Raw genomic sequence first — 18,750 nt, forward strand, 5'->3', positions numbered from 1 at the left:
TAGAAAAAAATTGGAGGCAGAGACTTAAAAATAGAACCCAATAGGAAATAAAGATACATTAAAATAATTTAATCTGCCTTTTAAAACTACATATACTGTCAAAAGAATGTAAACAAATTACATAGATTTTCAAATCAGTTATTTCATGATAGTCAAGTCAAAGAACTTTATTCGATTGCTTTTTCAGACAATCATAAAAGCACATAAAACAATTATTTCATTTCACATGATAAAAGTGAGAAGAATATTTAATGCAATACATTATAAAAGTTCAATATAACAAATATTAATATGCCAAAGCAATCGTTATGACCTAAACACTTCCAATACATAGATTTCCTGTGGCGGAGTACTTTTTTTAAGAACTGTCTTATCCCCAGACTCTATCTACGTCGTCCAAAAGCTTTAACACAAGAAGCACTGGGTAGCACTCTCTCATCCCCAACTCCTTTAAAATTGATACAATCCAAGCTTTCCTTAATGTACTATAAAATCTACAGACTAGAAGGACGTGTATAGTAGATTGTTCAGAAAGATTGTCACAAGGACACAATTCCAATACTCAAGTCCAATCGTTCATTTTAGGAAAGCTCACAAGCCTATGGAAGATCCCCCACCTAAATCTAGTAAATTAGAACCTATTGTAGCCACCAGGCACAACAGTTAAATAAGGTTCTACATTAAAAGTAGTTAAAATCAACTGATTATGCTGGACAGTAGGCTTCAAAATCTATATTGACATTCTTCTGGAGTCCAAGAGAAAAATATCCTCTTTTTTTAAATCCTTTCTGGTAATCGACTGCATGGTGTTTGGGTCATTAAAATATTCTGAGTGACCCAGGTTGGAAATCACATTTTTGACAAACCTCAACCAGGGAAACATTAGAGCTCCTTCCAGTTTCATACTGTCTGCTAAAATATCCTGGTTTAACTTTGTCTCAGTTTTTGTCAAAATCCGCTGCCATAGCAGAATAGGCTCCATTTGTATTAGATTGGAAATATATGGTAAGCCCAACTCAGTGTGGCAGACATAAGAAGATAGACTGCTCGGGACGGCTAAAGTGTATCTCAAGACAGCATTTTCCACAGTTTGCAGTGATTCGTGTCAGCAAATCCCCACACCCCTGCTCCGTACATGGCGGTGGATATACAATTTGCTTTTTATATCTGTATGAGCTCCACTGGCGGTCTTCTGCCTAACCTTCTTGAGAAATTAACAAGTTTCATTGTTGATCTTGAAAATGCAATTTTTTTGCCAGTATAGCCGGTGTCCATGAATCACTATGGTCAAAAAGTATACCAAGATATGCAATTTTATTGTGTGCCCTATTTTCTGGCCTCCCACAAACATATCCCTACACCTTTGACTACCACGGTCACACCTCATTATAAATGTATTTGAGTTGTTTACCCTGAGATCCAAGCGACCCATAAACTTAGTAAAACTATCCAACATACTCTGTAAGCCTACTTGGGTGCGTGACATTAGAACCTCGTCGTCCGCATGATAGAATATGTTAACCTTTTAATTTAAAAATATTTAACTATTAAAAATATAATTTCAATTAATTCTACAGATTACTTTTTTACGGCTGTGTAAACAGAGGTGTGTAAGGCAAATTAGTATTTCTAAGTACATAATACGAAAACATAATGATTTTACCTAGGTGGGATTAACTGAAACAGATCTTTAAAAAAAATGATTTAACACATGTAACATCAATTAAATATTTAATTGAAATAGAAGTTAATAGTGTTGTAGTATTTTTTGTTTTGTTCTATATTTAAGGCATATAAAATTAACATGAATATTTAACTTAAACATATTTCATTATTTCAACATTCATAAACTTTTTAAATAATACCTATTTTTTTTACACAGGTAAGCCCCAACCAAAATGAACATATTATAAATGGTAGGTTTTTCTTAAGCTTCAATTCAGCTATCCACCTAAAGTAACATTTTTAATAGGTTTTAATAATTAATAAATGCAATGCAGATAATTAATTATAACAATTATAATTATACTTTAATGAAAAGGAATGTTATGTTAATGTTTAAATTAAAAACGTTTAAAATAATATAATGTTTTCCTTTTACATATTCTTTTGCCATAAATGACAAGTATTTATAGATTTGTAACTAGTTTAAAATATTTAATTTAACATTATTTCCTATTGTGTTTTAATTTTACGTCCCTACCGCCATTATTACTCACGGAGAGTGTAGCAGTTCCATGCGATGGCAATGTGTGAGGTTGACTTACTTCAGCTCTGAGGTGGAGTACATTTACAACGGTTTTAGGTACATTATGACTGTAGTTACTTTAGAAGTGTGGTTTTTAAATAGCAATGGGCTTACTCATTGATGGGCGAGTGCCTGTCATTCCCTAAACGCCTCTTTAAAGTCATTTTTTCTCCCCCCTTAGCCCATCTACTTTATTCAAAAGTATTTCCTATTTTACAGCCACTCCGTTCTATCCCTCCAACAATCTCTACTAAAGTGTGCAGAAACTTTACAGTCAGGGCAGACAACTAAGAACAGAAAAAGATAGGAGAGGCAAAACATCTGCACATATGTTTGTGAATAGCATTTTCCAGAACATTAGTAGTACTATAAATGCACAACACAGATTATTTGTGAGATCTCTTGGCTCTATCTGATGTAATTCTACAACTCATAAAACTTTCCTCAACAGATGGAAAGCAGGTTCGATTTGAAGCGAAAAGGACCTGGAAAGAGGCCACTAAAGTGAATCTTTGTAATGCTAGGATGTGTCCCCACAGAACAGAAGTGATCAGAACTGTCTAGGGTGGGGCCAAGAATGCTTTGCATATGGTTGGATTTGTGTTTAATGGTCACCTTTACTTTATCTCAATGAACAGACCTAAGTGGCACTGAAATTAACAGACTTTGGTCCGAAAGAGGCCTACGGCAAAGGGACTCCTGCTGCAGCTCCCTGGCCAGGCTCATTAATTAATTAATTTATTTATTTTCGAGATTTTTATAGCGCAACAAATACCCTGGGGTGTCTCGGCGCTGTGGAGCTACTGAAATCAGCCATCATCTTACTGGTTGAACAACCATGTTTTTAAGAGCCTGCGAAAGCTCATCAGGTTCGGGGCGGTCTTAATGGCCAGTGGCAAAAGATTCCAAAGTTTTGGAGTGGCCACCAAAAAACGCCTGTCTCCCCAGGTGGCAGTTCTTGTACGCGGTACAGGGAGGAGACTGGTGTTAGCCGATCTTAATTGCCTCTTGGGAGTATAAAGCTGAAAAGCTTCGGTAAGGAACCTGGGTCCTATGCCATGTACTGCCTTATAGGCAATGCAGAGGGCCTTAAATTTGATGCGGCTCTCGACTCTCAGCCAGTGGAGGTGGCGGATGGCAGGGGTGGTGGGTTTGCGGCGAGGGATATTTAAGAGAATCCTTGCAGCCGCATTCTGGATAGACTGCAACTTCGTTAGGATACGCTTCTGAGTATGTAAAAAAAGAGCGTTCCCATAGTCTATTTTTGAAAAAACTAAGGTAGAGACCAGAGTTTTTCCAGCTGAGGTAGGGAGGTAAGGCAGTAATTTCTTAATTTTTTTTAAAATGAAGAATGCTGACGAAACAACCTTATTGGTGTGAAGGTCAAAGGACAGCTTACTGTCAAAGATCACTCCTAAGTTTCTGGTCTTTTCCACTGGGACAGGTGGAGGGCCCAGCTTTTCAGGCCACCAGATGGAAGACCATTCCGGGGAGAGCCTGCCGAAGGTCATGATCTCGGTCTTGTCCGAGTTAAGCCTCAGACAGTTCGAGGCCATCCAGGTACTGACCTCAAGCATGGCTCTTTGGAAGTTGGCTGCCACAGTGGGGCCATCTCTGTGGATAGCCAGAACCAGCTGGGTATCATCTGCGTAAGATGTAAGCCGTACCCCATGGGCCTTTATTACCCTCGCCAAGTCCGCTACGTAGATGTTAAATAACATGGGACTTAACAAGGAGCCCTATGGGACTCCACAAGGGAGTGCAGAGATAGGGGAATAGAACTCTCCCAGCCTCACTGTCTGTGTACGGTTTTCCAGGAAAGATGAAATGAGGTCCCTGGCCAAACCGTTTATCCCCAGGGCTGTGACACGGTCGACCAGAATGGTGTGGTCGACCGTGTCAAAGGCTGCCGACAGATCCAAAAGGATCAAGACAGCCGCCCTCCCTGGTCCATGATCGCCCTGATCTCGTCAGAGGCCTTTATCAAGGCGGTCTCAGTTCCATGCCCTTTCCTGAAACCAAACTGCGTTTCTTCGAGGAGTTGGTGAACCTTAAGGCATGAAACAGTTTGTTACTTGCATTCTAGATAATAGAACTGTAACCTCAAAGTTCAGACTGTACCTTGAGGGTTGGGGCCATGGCTTATTAAAACTCAGGGAGAAATAAACACTGAATGGAATGAAGGCCACAAATAATTACTAAGGATTGAGGTTAATTCAAGCATTTCCATTCCTTGATGCGTGCTTTCCTCAGCACACAGCTTGTAGGACAATCAAAAGATTAAGGTCTTTAATGTTGGTTCATGTGAAGGTTTTGCAATGCGAAAACCTCCTCCCCGGGGTTGACAGGGAGCACCTGTATTCACCCACATTGTCTCTTTCATTTACGAAGGTTACATTTACAACTAATCTTTGAGAGCACTGATAATTGTCCCTCATTGTGGGTTCTCTCAAGTTGAATCAAACTGAATCTCCAACTGACACTTCGAACCGGGCATTTAAAACAATGGCAAGGTTTGTCCAGCATAAGTTCTCTCATGTTGAGCTAGACCAGTTTCTGCCTGAAGCTTTTCCAATCTTCAGAGCATTGATAATGTTTTTATCCAGTGTGTTTTCTTTTATGTTGAGTGAGATTCCCTTTCTTACTAAAGCTTTTTCCGCATTCAGAACACCGATAAGGTTTTAGTCCAGTGTGAATTCTCTCATGATCAACAAGATCAGATTTCTGACTAAAGCCTTTCCGGCATTCAGAGCACTGATAAGGTTTGTGTCCAGTGTGTGTTCTCTTATGTTGAGTGAGATTGCCTGCCTGGCTGAAGCTTTTCCAGCATTCAGAGCATTGATAAGGTTTGTGTCCAGTATGGATTCTCTCATGTTTAATTAAACAGGCTCTCACACGAAAGCTTTTTTGGCATTCAGAGCACTGATACGGTTTTAGCCCAGTGTGTGTTCTCTCATGAAAAACAAGAGCAGATTTCTGACTGAAGCTTTTCCAGCACTCAGAGCACTGATAAGGTTTTAGCCCAGTGTGAGTTATCTCATGTATAGTGAGACTTCGTTTTGAAATAAAGCTTTTCTGGCATTCAGAGCACTGATACGGTTTGTGTCCAGTATGGATTCTCTCATGTTGAATTAAATGTTCTCTCCGACTGAAGCTGGTCTGACATTCATTGCATTGATAAGGTTTTTGTCCAGTGTGGGTTCTCAAATGTAAAATGAGAGAGTTTTGGAATCGGAAATCTTTCTGGCATTCAGAACACTGATAAGGTTTCTGCCCAGTGTGGATTCTCTTGTGTCGAGTGAGACTGTTTTCATAACTGAAGCTTTTTTTACACTCAGAGCATTGATATGGTTTTTGTCCAGTGTGGGTTCTTTCATGGCTAGTGAGACCAGATTTCTGACTGAAACTTTTCGAGCATTCAGAGCACTGATATGGTTTGTCTCCAGTGTGGGTTCTCACGTGTATACTGAGACTAGCTTTCCGACTGAAGCTTTTTGGACACTGAGAGCACTGATAAGGCTTTTGCAGAGTGTGGATTCTCAAATGTTGAATTAGATAGCCTTTGTGACTGAAGCCTTTCTGGCATTCAGGACACTGATGAGGTTTTTGTCCAGTGTGAGTTCTCTCATATTTAGTGAGGTGGGATTGATAACGGAAGTGTTTCTCACATTCATTGCTCTTTTTCGAGTTTTGTGTATCTTCTAGTTGGGTTTGTTCCGAGATACATGCCATCTTAAAACTGAGTCTGATTCCAGAGTCTGGTACTCGTTTATGTTACACTCAGCATTTACTTATAAAATACACTGCAGATGCTCTTCTTAACATCTATATTTAACTAACTATAGTTTTTATCTGCATTTTCCTACCCTTAAAGGCAGCCTATCTAACTTCTCTTATAAACTTTCATAGAGGAGCTCCTTGTATGTATTAAGATGCCCCTAATGAATTCATTCTCTTCAAGTTATGCCCGGGTTAGTTCTCTCAGGTTAAATTAGACGCATTTTCTGACTCCAGTTTATCACATTTGATTTAGGTTTCAAAAGCACTGATAAGACCTTTGGGGTTTTGTGTTTGCCTGTTAAGCATATTTGTTCATTCAAGTAATGACAGGTGATTAGGGCATGGCAGGGTGGTTTTATGAATTATCAATAGTGTAACAGTGGCCCCTTTTAGGTTTTCTGTGAAAAGGTATGCTTTTTGAACAACGGCTAAGGCAGGCACTTGATTGACTTTGCAGGTCCAGGACACTTTGAAACAACTCAGATCACATCAAGAGACAGAGTTGGTGGGGAAAATCTTTCTATATTGGAAATGATAATCCAGTGTATTTGCTGTAATGACATCTGAGAAAGAGCATTTACAATAACTTTCTTATAAACAATGCTTTTTCTCCTCTGAATCAATGGAGACAGAGACCTAAGCTTGCTATTTTAAACTGAGGTAATTTGTCTTTCTGACAATTTTATCATATCACGTGTACGAATACCGTTTTGTTGGGGAGGGGTTTGGGTCTCCAAGGCATTTGTCATAAACAATCAGACAGAATTTACAACACTGATTATTCCCAAGTGCACTGCGCGGGCATCAATTGTAGTCAATGTTCTTTGTTCGACCAATCTTGAAATGTTTCCTTTAAGTGAAAATATTCCTACAATTAGTAGATGCAGACTGTCAATTTATTCTTGTGTTCCATTTATAATTCAGAGGCTCTTCAATATCAGTAACAGACACCTGGGAAACATTTATGGTCATTTTCATTTAGAGATTTGAGAACTTTCACATTCAGCAGTATCTTCCACTCCAAGTTCCTCACCATTCCTGGCACATAGAATATGTTTCTCCTCTAGAGCTCAAGAATGTTTTAACTTTCCTTAAAATAATCCTTTTCGTTGTGTTTCACTAAATTTAAACCACTTTTTGTTCATGCTTCAGTCACCTGTAGGAATAGAGTTAGACATTGTAAATGAACAAAAAGAGAACATATTTATGACCGTATACTTTGCAGAAAGAAAGCATTTACAAATGCAAGACAGGAAATCTGTTTGAGAGAATTTCTGATAGTGGTGAAACAACTCTTGGACACTGTATAGATCGGGTTCTTGGAACCACTGGAACTCAAGATTGTTAAAGTAAAAGAAGTGATATTTAAGAAAGAAACAAGTTACACATATATTGTGACACACATTTTCAGTAGCAGCAAACACAATCAATTTGCACTTTCTGTGGCAAAGGCTGTGATCATAGTGAGATATGTGTAACATTAATGAATTATCAGATGGTATTTACTCCCCTAACCACTTATAGGGTTAATCTATTGGTTTTTACAGTGATTTAGGAAAGAACGTTTTATTGACCAAAGGAATTGGCCTTTGCTTGCTCGCGGTCCTCAACGTCAAGTTGGCGACCGCGAGCGAGCAAAATGACATCCCGGCGAGACTTTTTCCTCGTTCGCGATAAGCAAAATCAAGTTGCCGAGCGCGGAAAATAGACCTCCCAGCGAGATTATAAACGTGGCGAGGTCAGGTTTCTCATTGCGAGTGGTCGCGTATGCTCGCGACCGCTCGCGATGAGAAACTACCAGTCTATGTTGAGAAAGCTGCCGCTCGAGTAAAAATCTACTCGAGCCGCAGAAAACGACCGCTTGCACTGTGAAAGATGCCGTTTCCAATGATTGCACAGTGCGGACAAGCACCTGGCACTGTGCAATCATTGTGAACAGGCAAGTACGCAGTTGGCGTAGTGCTATGCGTAGCTCGCATAGTGCGAAGTGTACTTCGCGAACTATGCCCAGGGTTACTTTAAATGCCACCGTAGAGACAGGCCATGTCCAGTTAGCTGAGTAGAATTCACCATTTCAAACTGTGAGGAACATAAGGACTTACATGGTGGTCCAGAACTCCTCACACTCCTCCGACAGGATCTAGGTACTGCAACTGCTGAACAGCGGGGAAAAAAATCAAAGTAAAGGAAACCAAAATGGGACAACAAAAAACAAACACAAAATGAACAGAGCAAAAATTAAAAAAAAGAATGAGCTTTCCTTCTCACCACAGGCAGGGACCCAGTATGACACCTGAAGTGGCAGACAAGACAGAAAAGAGCAGGATGGGAGGACGTAAAGAGGTCGAAGTAAGATCCAGTGAGAAAAGATACACAAAGATCAGACAGAGGGAGAATATAATCATGTGGTGTAGAGGAGGGGATGCTCCGATTGTTTAGGAACTGCTGGGCAAAACAGCCCTAAAAAGGAATTGGACCTGCACTAGTTCCCTAACATGTTCAAGGAGGAATGTGGCTCTACCTGGTTATTAGCAGAAGTTTGATAGCAACAAGAATAATGCAGAAAGAATCAAATGTGGAAGTTGAAGAGATAAAAAAACAGATCAAGAGACGGAATAGAGCAAGAAGAAACAGGGGGAAAGGAAACGTAGGGTTACCGGAATCCTTACCTACAGCTTTTCTTTGCTCCTTCATGGGTGACAACCACGCTGCACCACCTGGTCATCCAAGAATACCTTGAAAAGAAGTAAATAAATGCTTTTGCTTCAGACGAAAATCACACTTCATACCATCTTCCAAATAACCGTCCTGAACTTACAAAACAAAAGGAATGCTTGCTCTCTGGAAGCCATTGTAAAGCAACCATGGTTATGAATAAATCCACTTTTTTAGTTCACCAAGAACCATGATGCCTTGCTAGAAAGGGTCTCTGTTAATATGGAGTTCGCCCACAGTCTCAGAGCAGGGACCATAACAACCTAACCCACTTCTTCATAAGCCCCATCTTTTCATTTACAGCCCATGACACTTGCGAATCAAAACAATATGCTTCTCAATCGGAATGTTAAAGTTCTTGTACATAATTCTGACCACCCTTCATAAATCAGTCAACCACACTCTTAGATTTATAGAAGCCATGCTTTCTGAGCAACAGTTCAAGCAGATGCAGCGTGCGAATGCTGAGAAATGGAAGCAACACGGCATCAATGTGCTGGTGTGTATTATTTATGCATTTTCTAAAGGGATGATGCAGAGGGTCAGTGCTTGTGAACTCCACTGGACGGCGACCCAAGAACTAGAATTTTGATGAAACATTTGCAAGACAAAGCTTACCACATTGAAATGTTGAGATCTTGATTGAAGACAATGGAGCACCAGCCGATAAAACCTGATACAGGTCTGATGCTCTCTATACTACAATGTCCTAATACACAGCCTCTTCCCCACTCTTTGCACTGCCTCTCCAAAATATATGTATTGGGCAGGGGAAAGCAAAAGCAAGAGCCTTTGTGGCAGGGCACACAGGAGTCTTCCCCGTTCCTTCATCTGTAGATCACAGTGTCACTGGCGCCTTGGAAGGAGAGGGTGAGATTTCTGCTCAGCATCTGCATCTTCCTGGCTCATCTGTATGATGAAAAGCAGTTAGCCGAGCCCAAGGAGAACCAGGGGCTGGCTTCAGCCTCCTTTTACAGCTATTGCTGTGAATGTTCAACAGTTAACCATGGTGAGCATGCATGCCGCTGTTAATTGTTGAACATTCACAGCAACAGCTGAGAAACAAAGGTTTTGGAGCCGCGAAAAGACTGTTTCATCACCCTCTGTATCCGTTGCGCGTTTGTTTTATTAATTAACACATTATGCTCTCATTGGGCAAATGTTGTAATAACCTTATAGCCCACCCTAGAAGGCTCTACTGGCCACTAAAGGACCGCTCCCTTGTGAAAAGGACCTTGACTTTGGAGCTCCAGTGAGTTATAATGCAATATTAAAGCTTTCAAATAATTGCAGAAGGCAAACACATGGTTACTCTGTCAGAGAAATAATCCTCACAATATTTGCAAGAGAAACACATAAAGGTAATCTCTACAGTATATCAAATGCCAGAATCAGAAATTACTAGATGTAAACTCAATAGATAGACCAACACAGCAGTTGTTCTTCTATAATATCAGCAAACTGACTGAATCTGCTTAGTTAAAATCAAAGGAAAGTTCTTAAGTATAAATCAGTAAGAGGACTGACATGTAGTCTGCCTTTTGAAAAAAGGTAAACAAATTCCAGCAAATTTCCCCCAAACAATACATTATAAGTTTTCAGACAGAGAGAACACATTATTGACATGGTTCATGATGAGATAATGATGACAACAACCAATAAACATTCATGAAATTGTAGCATAAAAAAATGTCATTTTACAAAACACAATTATAAAATTAATAATTGTGACTCTTCACCCAAATGTAAGAGAATATGTTTGGAGCTTTCATGTTCTACAATGAAAATAATTCAACATGGGACAACAATAATATACATTTTTCCCACGTCCTGTAGGATCTTCCATTTTCCACTTTTTTTATTCCATTATTGGAGATCTACATGGGCTCCTAAGCACTTCTTTTAGAAGCCTCTGCTCAATCATATTAGCAATGACAGTTCAAATTCCCTCCTCTACTTCACGTGTAAGGTTGTACTGAGGATACACTGCATTCGGTTTTACAGTGATGTTTACTGGCTCTCCACTTTCAATCAATCCAGTTTTTTTCCAGGTAAAATTCCAAGCCTCTTAATTTACTGTGCAATTTAAATCTGGAGGTAAATCCTCTTTTGTAAAGCTAGGAAACATATTAACTTCTAGGTCTTCTGAATGTAATATAGAATCTTCAACTTGGGTTTGAATACAAACACTATCCAATGTACACCAGATTACACAATTCATTTTACAAAGAAGGTCACTCCCTCAAAATAACTGGACGAATCTCACTAATTATAAATTTGTGGTCTTATTATCAACCCAATTTGTACAGAAACATTTTGCTGACAGCTTATTAGTTATTTATTCGAAATGCCCACAACTTGGACTTCTTTTCCCAAGAGGGGAAGGTTGGGAGCGTCCGGCAGTCTGACTGTGGAATGGGTAGCACCTTAATAGATTAAAAGTGATGCTGGATGGCTATTTTCTTTTTCATTCAGAAAAGGGCCATTCTGGTCTACCTGTTAGACTGCGCCAAGCATGCATTCTTTCTCCCATTTCAGCAATAGTCATTGAGTCTGATTCAGTCTACTGGAAAGTCCAAGTGTAGATGCGAATGGTGGAAAATCATTAATCACTGAAGGTGACATTCTCTTGTGAATTGGGATGTGAGGCCTTCGGGACTGAAGGCATGTTTCAATGTAACTGCCTTTGATTCTGCATGTTCGGCACAGAGACCAGTTGGGCTAGGACCATTTCCTGTGAAATCCCATTCAAGTTTCTCAGTTCTACAAGCATGGCAGGGAGCATGGTTTATTCTTCACATTATTTGTATTTGAAGTATTTACATTCTTAGCAAAACTTATACCTGGAGGATTGACCTTTCCACTTTTCACATATTGAACATCATTACTCTGCACACCAACTCCCTGCATATCCGAATTCGCATCAGCAGCAAACAAGAATCCAACGCATGAGAACAACTTTGATATGTTTAAGCTTAGCATCAAATCAATACAGTACTTTGAGTATAACAAAATGTCATCAAGAAATATCTGCCAGCACATCACACTTTGCTGGATATGTGCACTAACCTCTGGATGCAACGTTAAAAGATAGGCAGACACAAAAGCAGACATGCTGTCTTTTGCCGAGTGTTCAGCTGCTAAATTGTGTAAATCTGCATTGATCTCTTTTTTTTTTTTTTTTTTTTTAAGACCAACGGTCCCAAACTTTATTTAGTTTCACATATAAGTTGGTAATTATTCACACAATGTCATAACAAGGAATTACCACTACAAATGGTACTCAGCGAGTAGCACATATTGACATGTCAGTTATACATGAGTGAAAATAAACAGTAGCCAGAGGAGATGCATTAGTCCGCAAGCGGCAGTGCCAGGAAGTGTCTCGTGCTGCGGTGTTCGCGGCCCGCAGCATTGCAAAAGGACCAAAGTGGTCATGAAGACCAGCAACCAATGTCTTGAGTCGTGTTCCTCGGTTAGCACAGCAGCAGTCAAAGGCAGGATCATATCCCACATAGTCATATGGGTCGCTGGGTTTCAGGCTCCTGTACATGGCAGTGTCCAACCAGTGTCGTGTGAAATATAAACAGGGAGGGGAAATCGAGCATGATCATGTGTACAGCATAAACAATCTCTTTGTCAACCAAGAGACTTAACTGGGAATTAAAAGAAGAGGGGGAGGGAGAAACATTTCAACAAATGTTAGACTAGTATTTGCGTGTGCAGTAGTGTATCTGGAACCCTAGCTGTGCGTGGTATACCCTATGTGGGACGCGTGGGGGCGGGGACAGTTGAGGATGTGGTGTCGCTGCGACTGCAGGGCGGGGGGGGGAGGGAGGCGAGGAGCGGCAGCGGACATCTCCCGTTGGGTAAGGTCTCAGCGGTCGGGGAAGGTGGTGGGGGGGGGCGGAGGAGGGGGGGGGTAACCCGCGTCATGTCCGGACAGCAGTCAACTGGGCCCCCTCTATTCCGTGTCGGGATGGCACTCTATACCGGCCTGAGTGCACGCCCGATGGTACGCAATCAGGGTAGCGTCCCAGTCTTGGGCGATCGGGTACTTCCGTAGGCCCGCGGTCTCCTCCCTGTGTAGAGACACACTTTCCGCGCATGCCCAGTTGCCAAGAGAGCGACGCCAGTCTGCAGGGCGCGGTGGGGTGGCACTTTTCCACTGTTTTGTGATAAGGCGCTTAGCCGTAATGAGTCCCAAGTCCCAGAAACGCGCCCGTAGCTTGGTCTGTTTGGTTCTTTTGTAGAGTCCTAGCAGGCATACTTCCCACGTCTTGGGGAGGGTATCACCTGTGGCCGCCGTCAACGTGTCCGTGACCGCCGACCAGTATGAGGTGAGGTGGGCGCAACTCCAGAGTGCGTGCAGGAAGTCCGAATTCAGGAGGCCGCATCTGGGACACGCCGACGATGTGAGTCCGAAGTAGCGATTCAGTTTGTCTGTAGACAAATACGCGCGATGGATGATGTAATATTGGATGGTCTTAAACCGCGCGTTGCAAGGAATATTTCTGGCGCCCGCTAATACCGCGGCCCACTGTTTGTCTGTCCAGTCGGTACCCCGGTCGGTCGTCCACTTCTCCCTCAGTCTGTGGGAGGAGAATTGGGTATGACTGTGCAGTGCTTGTGCTAACCAATGCACTATATGGGAACCATCGCCCATCACATGTAGGTACTGGATGAGCAGATGAGTGGACGGCTCGTGGCTCATGTCACACATGCCTTCGTTAGCTCACGGAGGAGTCTGGCGTGTGCCAGAAATTGGCCCACTGGCAGATCGGTATCTGCGGCCAAGGTCTCGAAGGGCAACAACTCTCCGTCGCTGTACAGGCCGCCCAGTTCGTCCAAGTCTGCCGCAGTCCAACTGCGCAGCTCGGTCGAGGACAGTATGCCAGTGCCCAAGGGAGTCCCTAGTAGAGGTAGGTTCGGAGCATAGGGTACCGTACATTTGGTGAGTCTGAGGCTCCGCACAAAGCACCGCTTCGCGACTGCCACATGGACCTGAATGGGGGGCCGGCCCCGCGTTAGGGGGTGGAAGAGTGTCAGCACCTGCACGGGGGACAGGGTGGTGTCGATCGTGGCCGTGTCCATCAGGTTCTTGCCACTCAGCCAGTAAGCGACCCATTGTAGCTGGGCTGCTAAGTAATATAGCTCCTGATTGGGAACCGCCAAGCCTCCAACGTCCGTGGCCGCGTATAGGGTCTTCAACGCTACCCGGGGTCTCCCTTTATTCCAGACGAGGCGCCTGGTGAGGGTTTCCAGCCCTTTGAATATGCGCGCCGGCACATACACTGGCAGGTTAGTATAATAATAGAGGAGCCGGGGGAGCATTATCATCTTGGTTAGCGCCACTCTGGCCGGCACATTCAGCGGGAGGGAGTTCCAGAACGTGACCTGGGCCGAGAGCGAGGATATGACTCTCACTAGGTTGCCCTCCAGGAGGTCTACAGGGTCTCGATATATTAAGATCCCTAGGTACCTGAATACCGTCGGGTGCCACCGGAGCGTCTCTCCCATCATGCGCACAGCACATTGTGGCATCTCGCCACTGAATGCATAGGCTCCCGATTTGGCCCAGTTAACGCGGAGCCCCGACATGTCCCCAAACGTTTGAAAGATGTCCGTGATTGCCACGGGTATACAGGTGAGGTCTCTGATATATAACAATAAGTCGTCGGCGTACAGAGACACCGAGTGAATGCCATCCGCCAGTGGGATGCCCCAGGTGTCGCCGGAGGTGCGGAGCAGTTCCGCCAACGGCTCCATCGCCAGGGCGAATAATAGAGGGGAGAGGGGGCAGCCCTGCCTGGTACCCCTCCCAATACGGATCCTGTCAGAGAACAACCGCCCAGTCCGGACTCGTACCTCGGGTTCTTGATAGAGGAGCCCCACCATCTGGACATAGGCATCACCCAGCTCGTATTTCTCGATGACTCGGAGGAGATATGGCCACTCCACCGAGTCGAACGCTTTTTCCAGGTCGAGTATGATGCATCCTGAGCGTGGCCAGGCGGGGGTCGCATACCGTTGGATTCTGAAAAAGCGGCGTAGATTGTAGGACGTGCTCCGGGTGGGCACGAAGCCGTTCTGATCAGAGTGCACCAGTGTGGGAACCAGTGGCGCAAGTCTCCGCGCCAGTGTCGCTGCTAAGATTTTGTAATCGGTGTTGAGGAGTGCTAATGGTCTGTACGAGCCTAGTTCATTCGCTTCTCTACCCGGTTTTAGCAGGGAGACCACGTTAGCTTCATTCAGGGACGCCGGGAGTTCAGCATCTTCCGATGCCGCCTTATACTCCCTCAACAGTTCCGGTATTAGCACCAGCGAGTAGGCTTTGTAGAACTCAGCCGGGAGTCCGTCAGGGCCCGGTGCCTTGCTATTGGAGAGGGAGAAGATCACCTCCCGTAGTTCCTCACCGGTGAGCGCAGCACCCAGCTCTGTCTGGTGGACAGCAGTAGCTGTCGGGAGCTGCAGTGTCGCCAGGTAGTCCGTGATCTCCACCACTGTGGCCCGCAGCCGTGAGCTGTACAAGGATCTGTAATGCGACGTGAACGCTTCGTGAATCTGTTTCTGGGTGTAGACCTCAACGCCCTGGGCTGTGCGGATCGACAGGACCGACGCGGACTGTGCGTCCTGTCGTACCAGCCACGATAGGAGCCTGCCAGGTTTATCACCTGTGTTGTGGGTGCGCGCGGAGTGTGCTGTGAAATTAATGTTCTTTAGGCGCTCCATCAAAGCAGCATGATCCGCCCTGGCCGAGATCAGCTGGGAGTCATCGCCCTCCGCCGCCTCCCGTTCTTTATCCAGTAGTGCCTCCTCTGCCCGTATCAGATCTCTCTCTCTACCTGGCCTCGTAGGCCCGCCTGTACACCGAGGCAGCTACCCCGGGTCACCGCCTTGAAGGCGTCCCACTCGATTCTCGGGGAGGAGGTCGAGTCACTATTGTCCTCGAAATACTGTATGATCCTCCTGGATATCTCCTCTTGGAATGGGGTGTCGAGCAGGAGATCTGGTTGTAAGCGCCACGTGGGTACAGGTGGGCGCGGGCGCCTCCATCCATATACTAGAGTGTGTGGGTTATGGTCCGAGTGCGTCCGTCCTAGGTAGCCAGTGTCTGTCACAGAGGAAATCAGGTCGCGGGACAGCATGTATCTGTCTGACATGCAATGAGTGGGCTCCCGAGTAGTAGGAGTACACCCGGGCGGTGGGATTTCTGACTCGCCAGGCATCCTGTAAGTTCCACTGCGTTGCCCAGTCAAGTAGGGCCCTGGAGGCCGTCTGCACTGGGGCGATTGCCGCTGGGGGGGATGAGCGGTCAAGGGAGACATCTAGTACGCAATTGTAATCCCCGCCCAACATCAGGGGTACGTCTGGCCAAGGTGCAACTACTGCCGATAATCCCGTGAAGAATTTCCCCTGCTCTACATTAGGTGCGTAGATGGAGGCTATGACAATCTGCTGCCTGTCTAGTCTGCCCTGTATGAAGACATAGCGCCCCTCGGTGTCGACATTACTGTGTGTCAGTGCGAATGGAACCCCGGGCCGAACCCAGATCAGGGTCCCTCGCGCAAACGCTGAAAAGGTCGTGGCGAATATCTGCCCCCTCCACCTACGGCGAAGCGTGGCTACCTCAGGGGCGACTAGGTGTGTCTCCTGCAGTAGTGCAATCTGGATCTGATGTCTTTTAAGATAGGAGTACACCTGATATCTACGTGAGGGCGTGTGCATGCCCCTGACATTCCAGGTACAAAATTTAACCGTAGCCATCACAGTATTCATTGCGCCCAAGCACCAGCCTCCCGCCCCCCAGCCCCCAGCCCGCCCCGCCCACACACGCACCTGCCGCAGTTAACAATGACTATTTCCCCCCCCCCCCCCGCCCCCTCCTACAGACCCAGGGATGCACGCTGCAACACTTCAGTGCCAACACTAGTCTCAAAAAGAGGAACCTGAACAGAAACATAATACCAAAAGGGCAACAACAAAACAAGTCGCCGCCCAAACGCTCTATCGAGCTCAATCAATCCGTGAGTTCAATGGGGGGATGACAAAGTACAGCACTTAGGTAGAACAAGTTAGTTTGGTACGCCAAGAGAGCCGTGGTGGCTCCCCTCCACGGGCAGTGGGTCAAAGGGCACCAAAAGTCAGTGGCAGTGCCCGTAGACAGGTCAGAGTTCCCAATGTAACTGGACTCGGATGGTTAGTCCCAGGGTGGATCTCATCTGTTATTCCCCCGGGGGGGGGGCACTCACCTCTAGGGGTCCGTCCACCCCACCAAAACTGTGTTTCCGGTGGTGCTCCAGTGGAACAGCTCCGGCTCCTCTCCCGGTGGCCGCGGCGGCTCCGTGACCGTCCGGCAGATGGGGGGGTTCGGGAATAGAGCATAGACCCCGGGGACGGGGACGGTCGTAGCCACCGGGGTCCCCAGGAGTGTCGATGTGGACCCCCGATCGGGTCAGCCTTGGAAGTGAACAAACTGCTCCATGATGACAGTGGCAGTGGCCTAGCCAGGGCTAGGTTGAGGAGGGTTGCCTATGCTATCAGGTCCGACGTTTGGGGTGTGACATCCGGCAGGCCCTCTGTATTCGAATCATCTGGCAGTCCGTACATGTAGTCGTCGTCTTCGCTCCCGCATGACCGTGGGCTGGCGTTGGAGATCAGGATAGGTGATTTTGATCCGCTGATCTCAGCTGCTATCCGGAGGGCCTCTTGTTGTTCGTTCTGAATTTGCTCCGGAGTGGGGCAGATGTCTGCGTCCACGGCCGGCGATCCAGCCCTCGAGGCGCGCCGCTGTCTCCGCCTGCGGGTGCCTCGGTTTCGGCGTTGCTCCATCGGTGCGGGCCCGTGGTTCGCGTCCACTCCCGAATCCAGCCAGGTTGCCGCCGCCTCTGCAGTATCGAAGAAGTGGGCCTTGTCCTGTGCCACCACTCCGAGGCGTGCCGGGAACAGCAATGAGTACTTGAGAGCCAGGCGCCTGAGCCGTTGCTTCACCGCGAGGAACGATTGTCGCTGTCGTTGAACTTGTATGGTGTAATCAGGGAAGAACATCACCTTGGCGTTGTCAACCTGTATGTCCGACAGTTTCCGCGTTTCGCGGAGGATGGCGTCCCGATCACGGTAGTTCAACACCCGCATAAGCATTGGTCTCGGGTTGGAGCCCTCCGGGGGCGGACGGGATGGTACTCTGTGCGCTCTTTCAACCACAAAGTGTGGTGACAGCGTGCTCTCCGGTAGTAGCTCTCTGAGCCAGGTCTCCATGTGCTCCGCCGTCTCCCTCCGCTCCCATCGTTCCGGCAGGCCTACTATGCGCACATTGTTCCTTCTGGCCCGTCCTTCTGCATCCTCCGCCCTATCTTCGAGGAACTCCGCCCGGTTGAGCAGGTCTCGGACGTGCTTATCTGTCTGCGCCAGCTTGGGTGAGGTCTCCGCTATCGTATGTTCCAGGGCCGTGGTGCGGTCGGACAGTTTCTTGTGGTCCGCTCCGAGAAGCGTCAGGTCCACTGCCACCTTATCGATCCTGTTCTCCAGTGATTTACGGGTCAGCTGCATGGATTCCTCTAGGCGCTCCATGGCCGCCAGCATAGTGTCCAGCTTGGAGGCGGTTTGGTCAGCCTCTGAGTTCTTCACCATCTTTCCTTTGTTCAGTGTCCCACCGGTGCCGGTCTTAGCTCTGGTCCCCCCTGACATGTGGCTGGTCGACGCAGCGAGGCAGCCGGTTGGGCAGGCCCCCGCAATGAACACTGTTGGGGCCTGTGCGCGTGGGCCTCCTGGTTAGGCACTCTGCTCCACTCGTGCCGGGCGGTGCGTGGTCCGCGGGGGTGGGGGATGGGGGGGACCGCTATACCGCTGATCTTCAGGATGTGGCACTATGACACCGTCTGGGGAGGACGAGATGGCCGTGTTTTGACTGGTATGGGATCTCCCAAGTGCGCCGGTTGCTTCTGTGAGCGTCTTTATTTCAAGTCACCTCTCGGCTGTGCCTCGTGGCGGTCCGCCAGGCCGGACCG

At 46.2% G+C, this 18,750-nt stretch overlaps 1 protein-coding gene across 1 annotated transcript in view; it reads right to left on the minus strand.

The window, feature by feature from the left end:
* LOC147745353 (uncharacterized) overlaps positions 1–18,750 on the minus strand; it is a 164,013-nt gene that overhangs the window by 89,484 nt on the left and 55,779 nt on the right. Inside the window, 3 exon segments of the mRNA XM_086925058.1 lie at positions 4,849–7,184; positions 8,131–8,184; positions 8,698–8,763. Coding sequence (XP_086781184.1) covers positions 4,849–5,980 — 1,132 coding nt within the window. The 5' untranslated portion in view covers positions 5,981–7,184; positions 8,131–8,184; positions 8,698–8,763.

Source organism: Lissotriton vulgaris, chromosome 1_1, assembly GCF_964263255.1.
Source record: "Lissotriton vulgaris chromosome 1_1, aLisVul1.2, whole genome shotgun sequence".
Lineage (NCBI taxonomy): Eukaryota > Metazoa > Chordata > Amphibia > Caudata > Salamandridae > Lissotriton > Lissotriton vulgaris.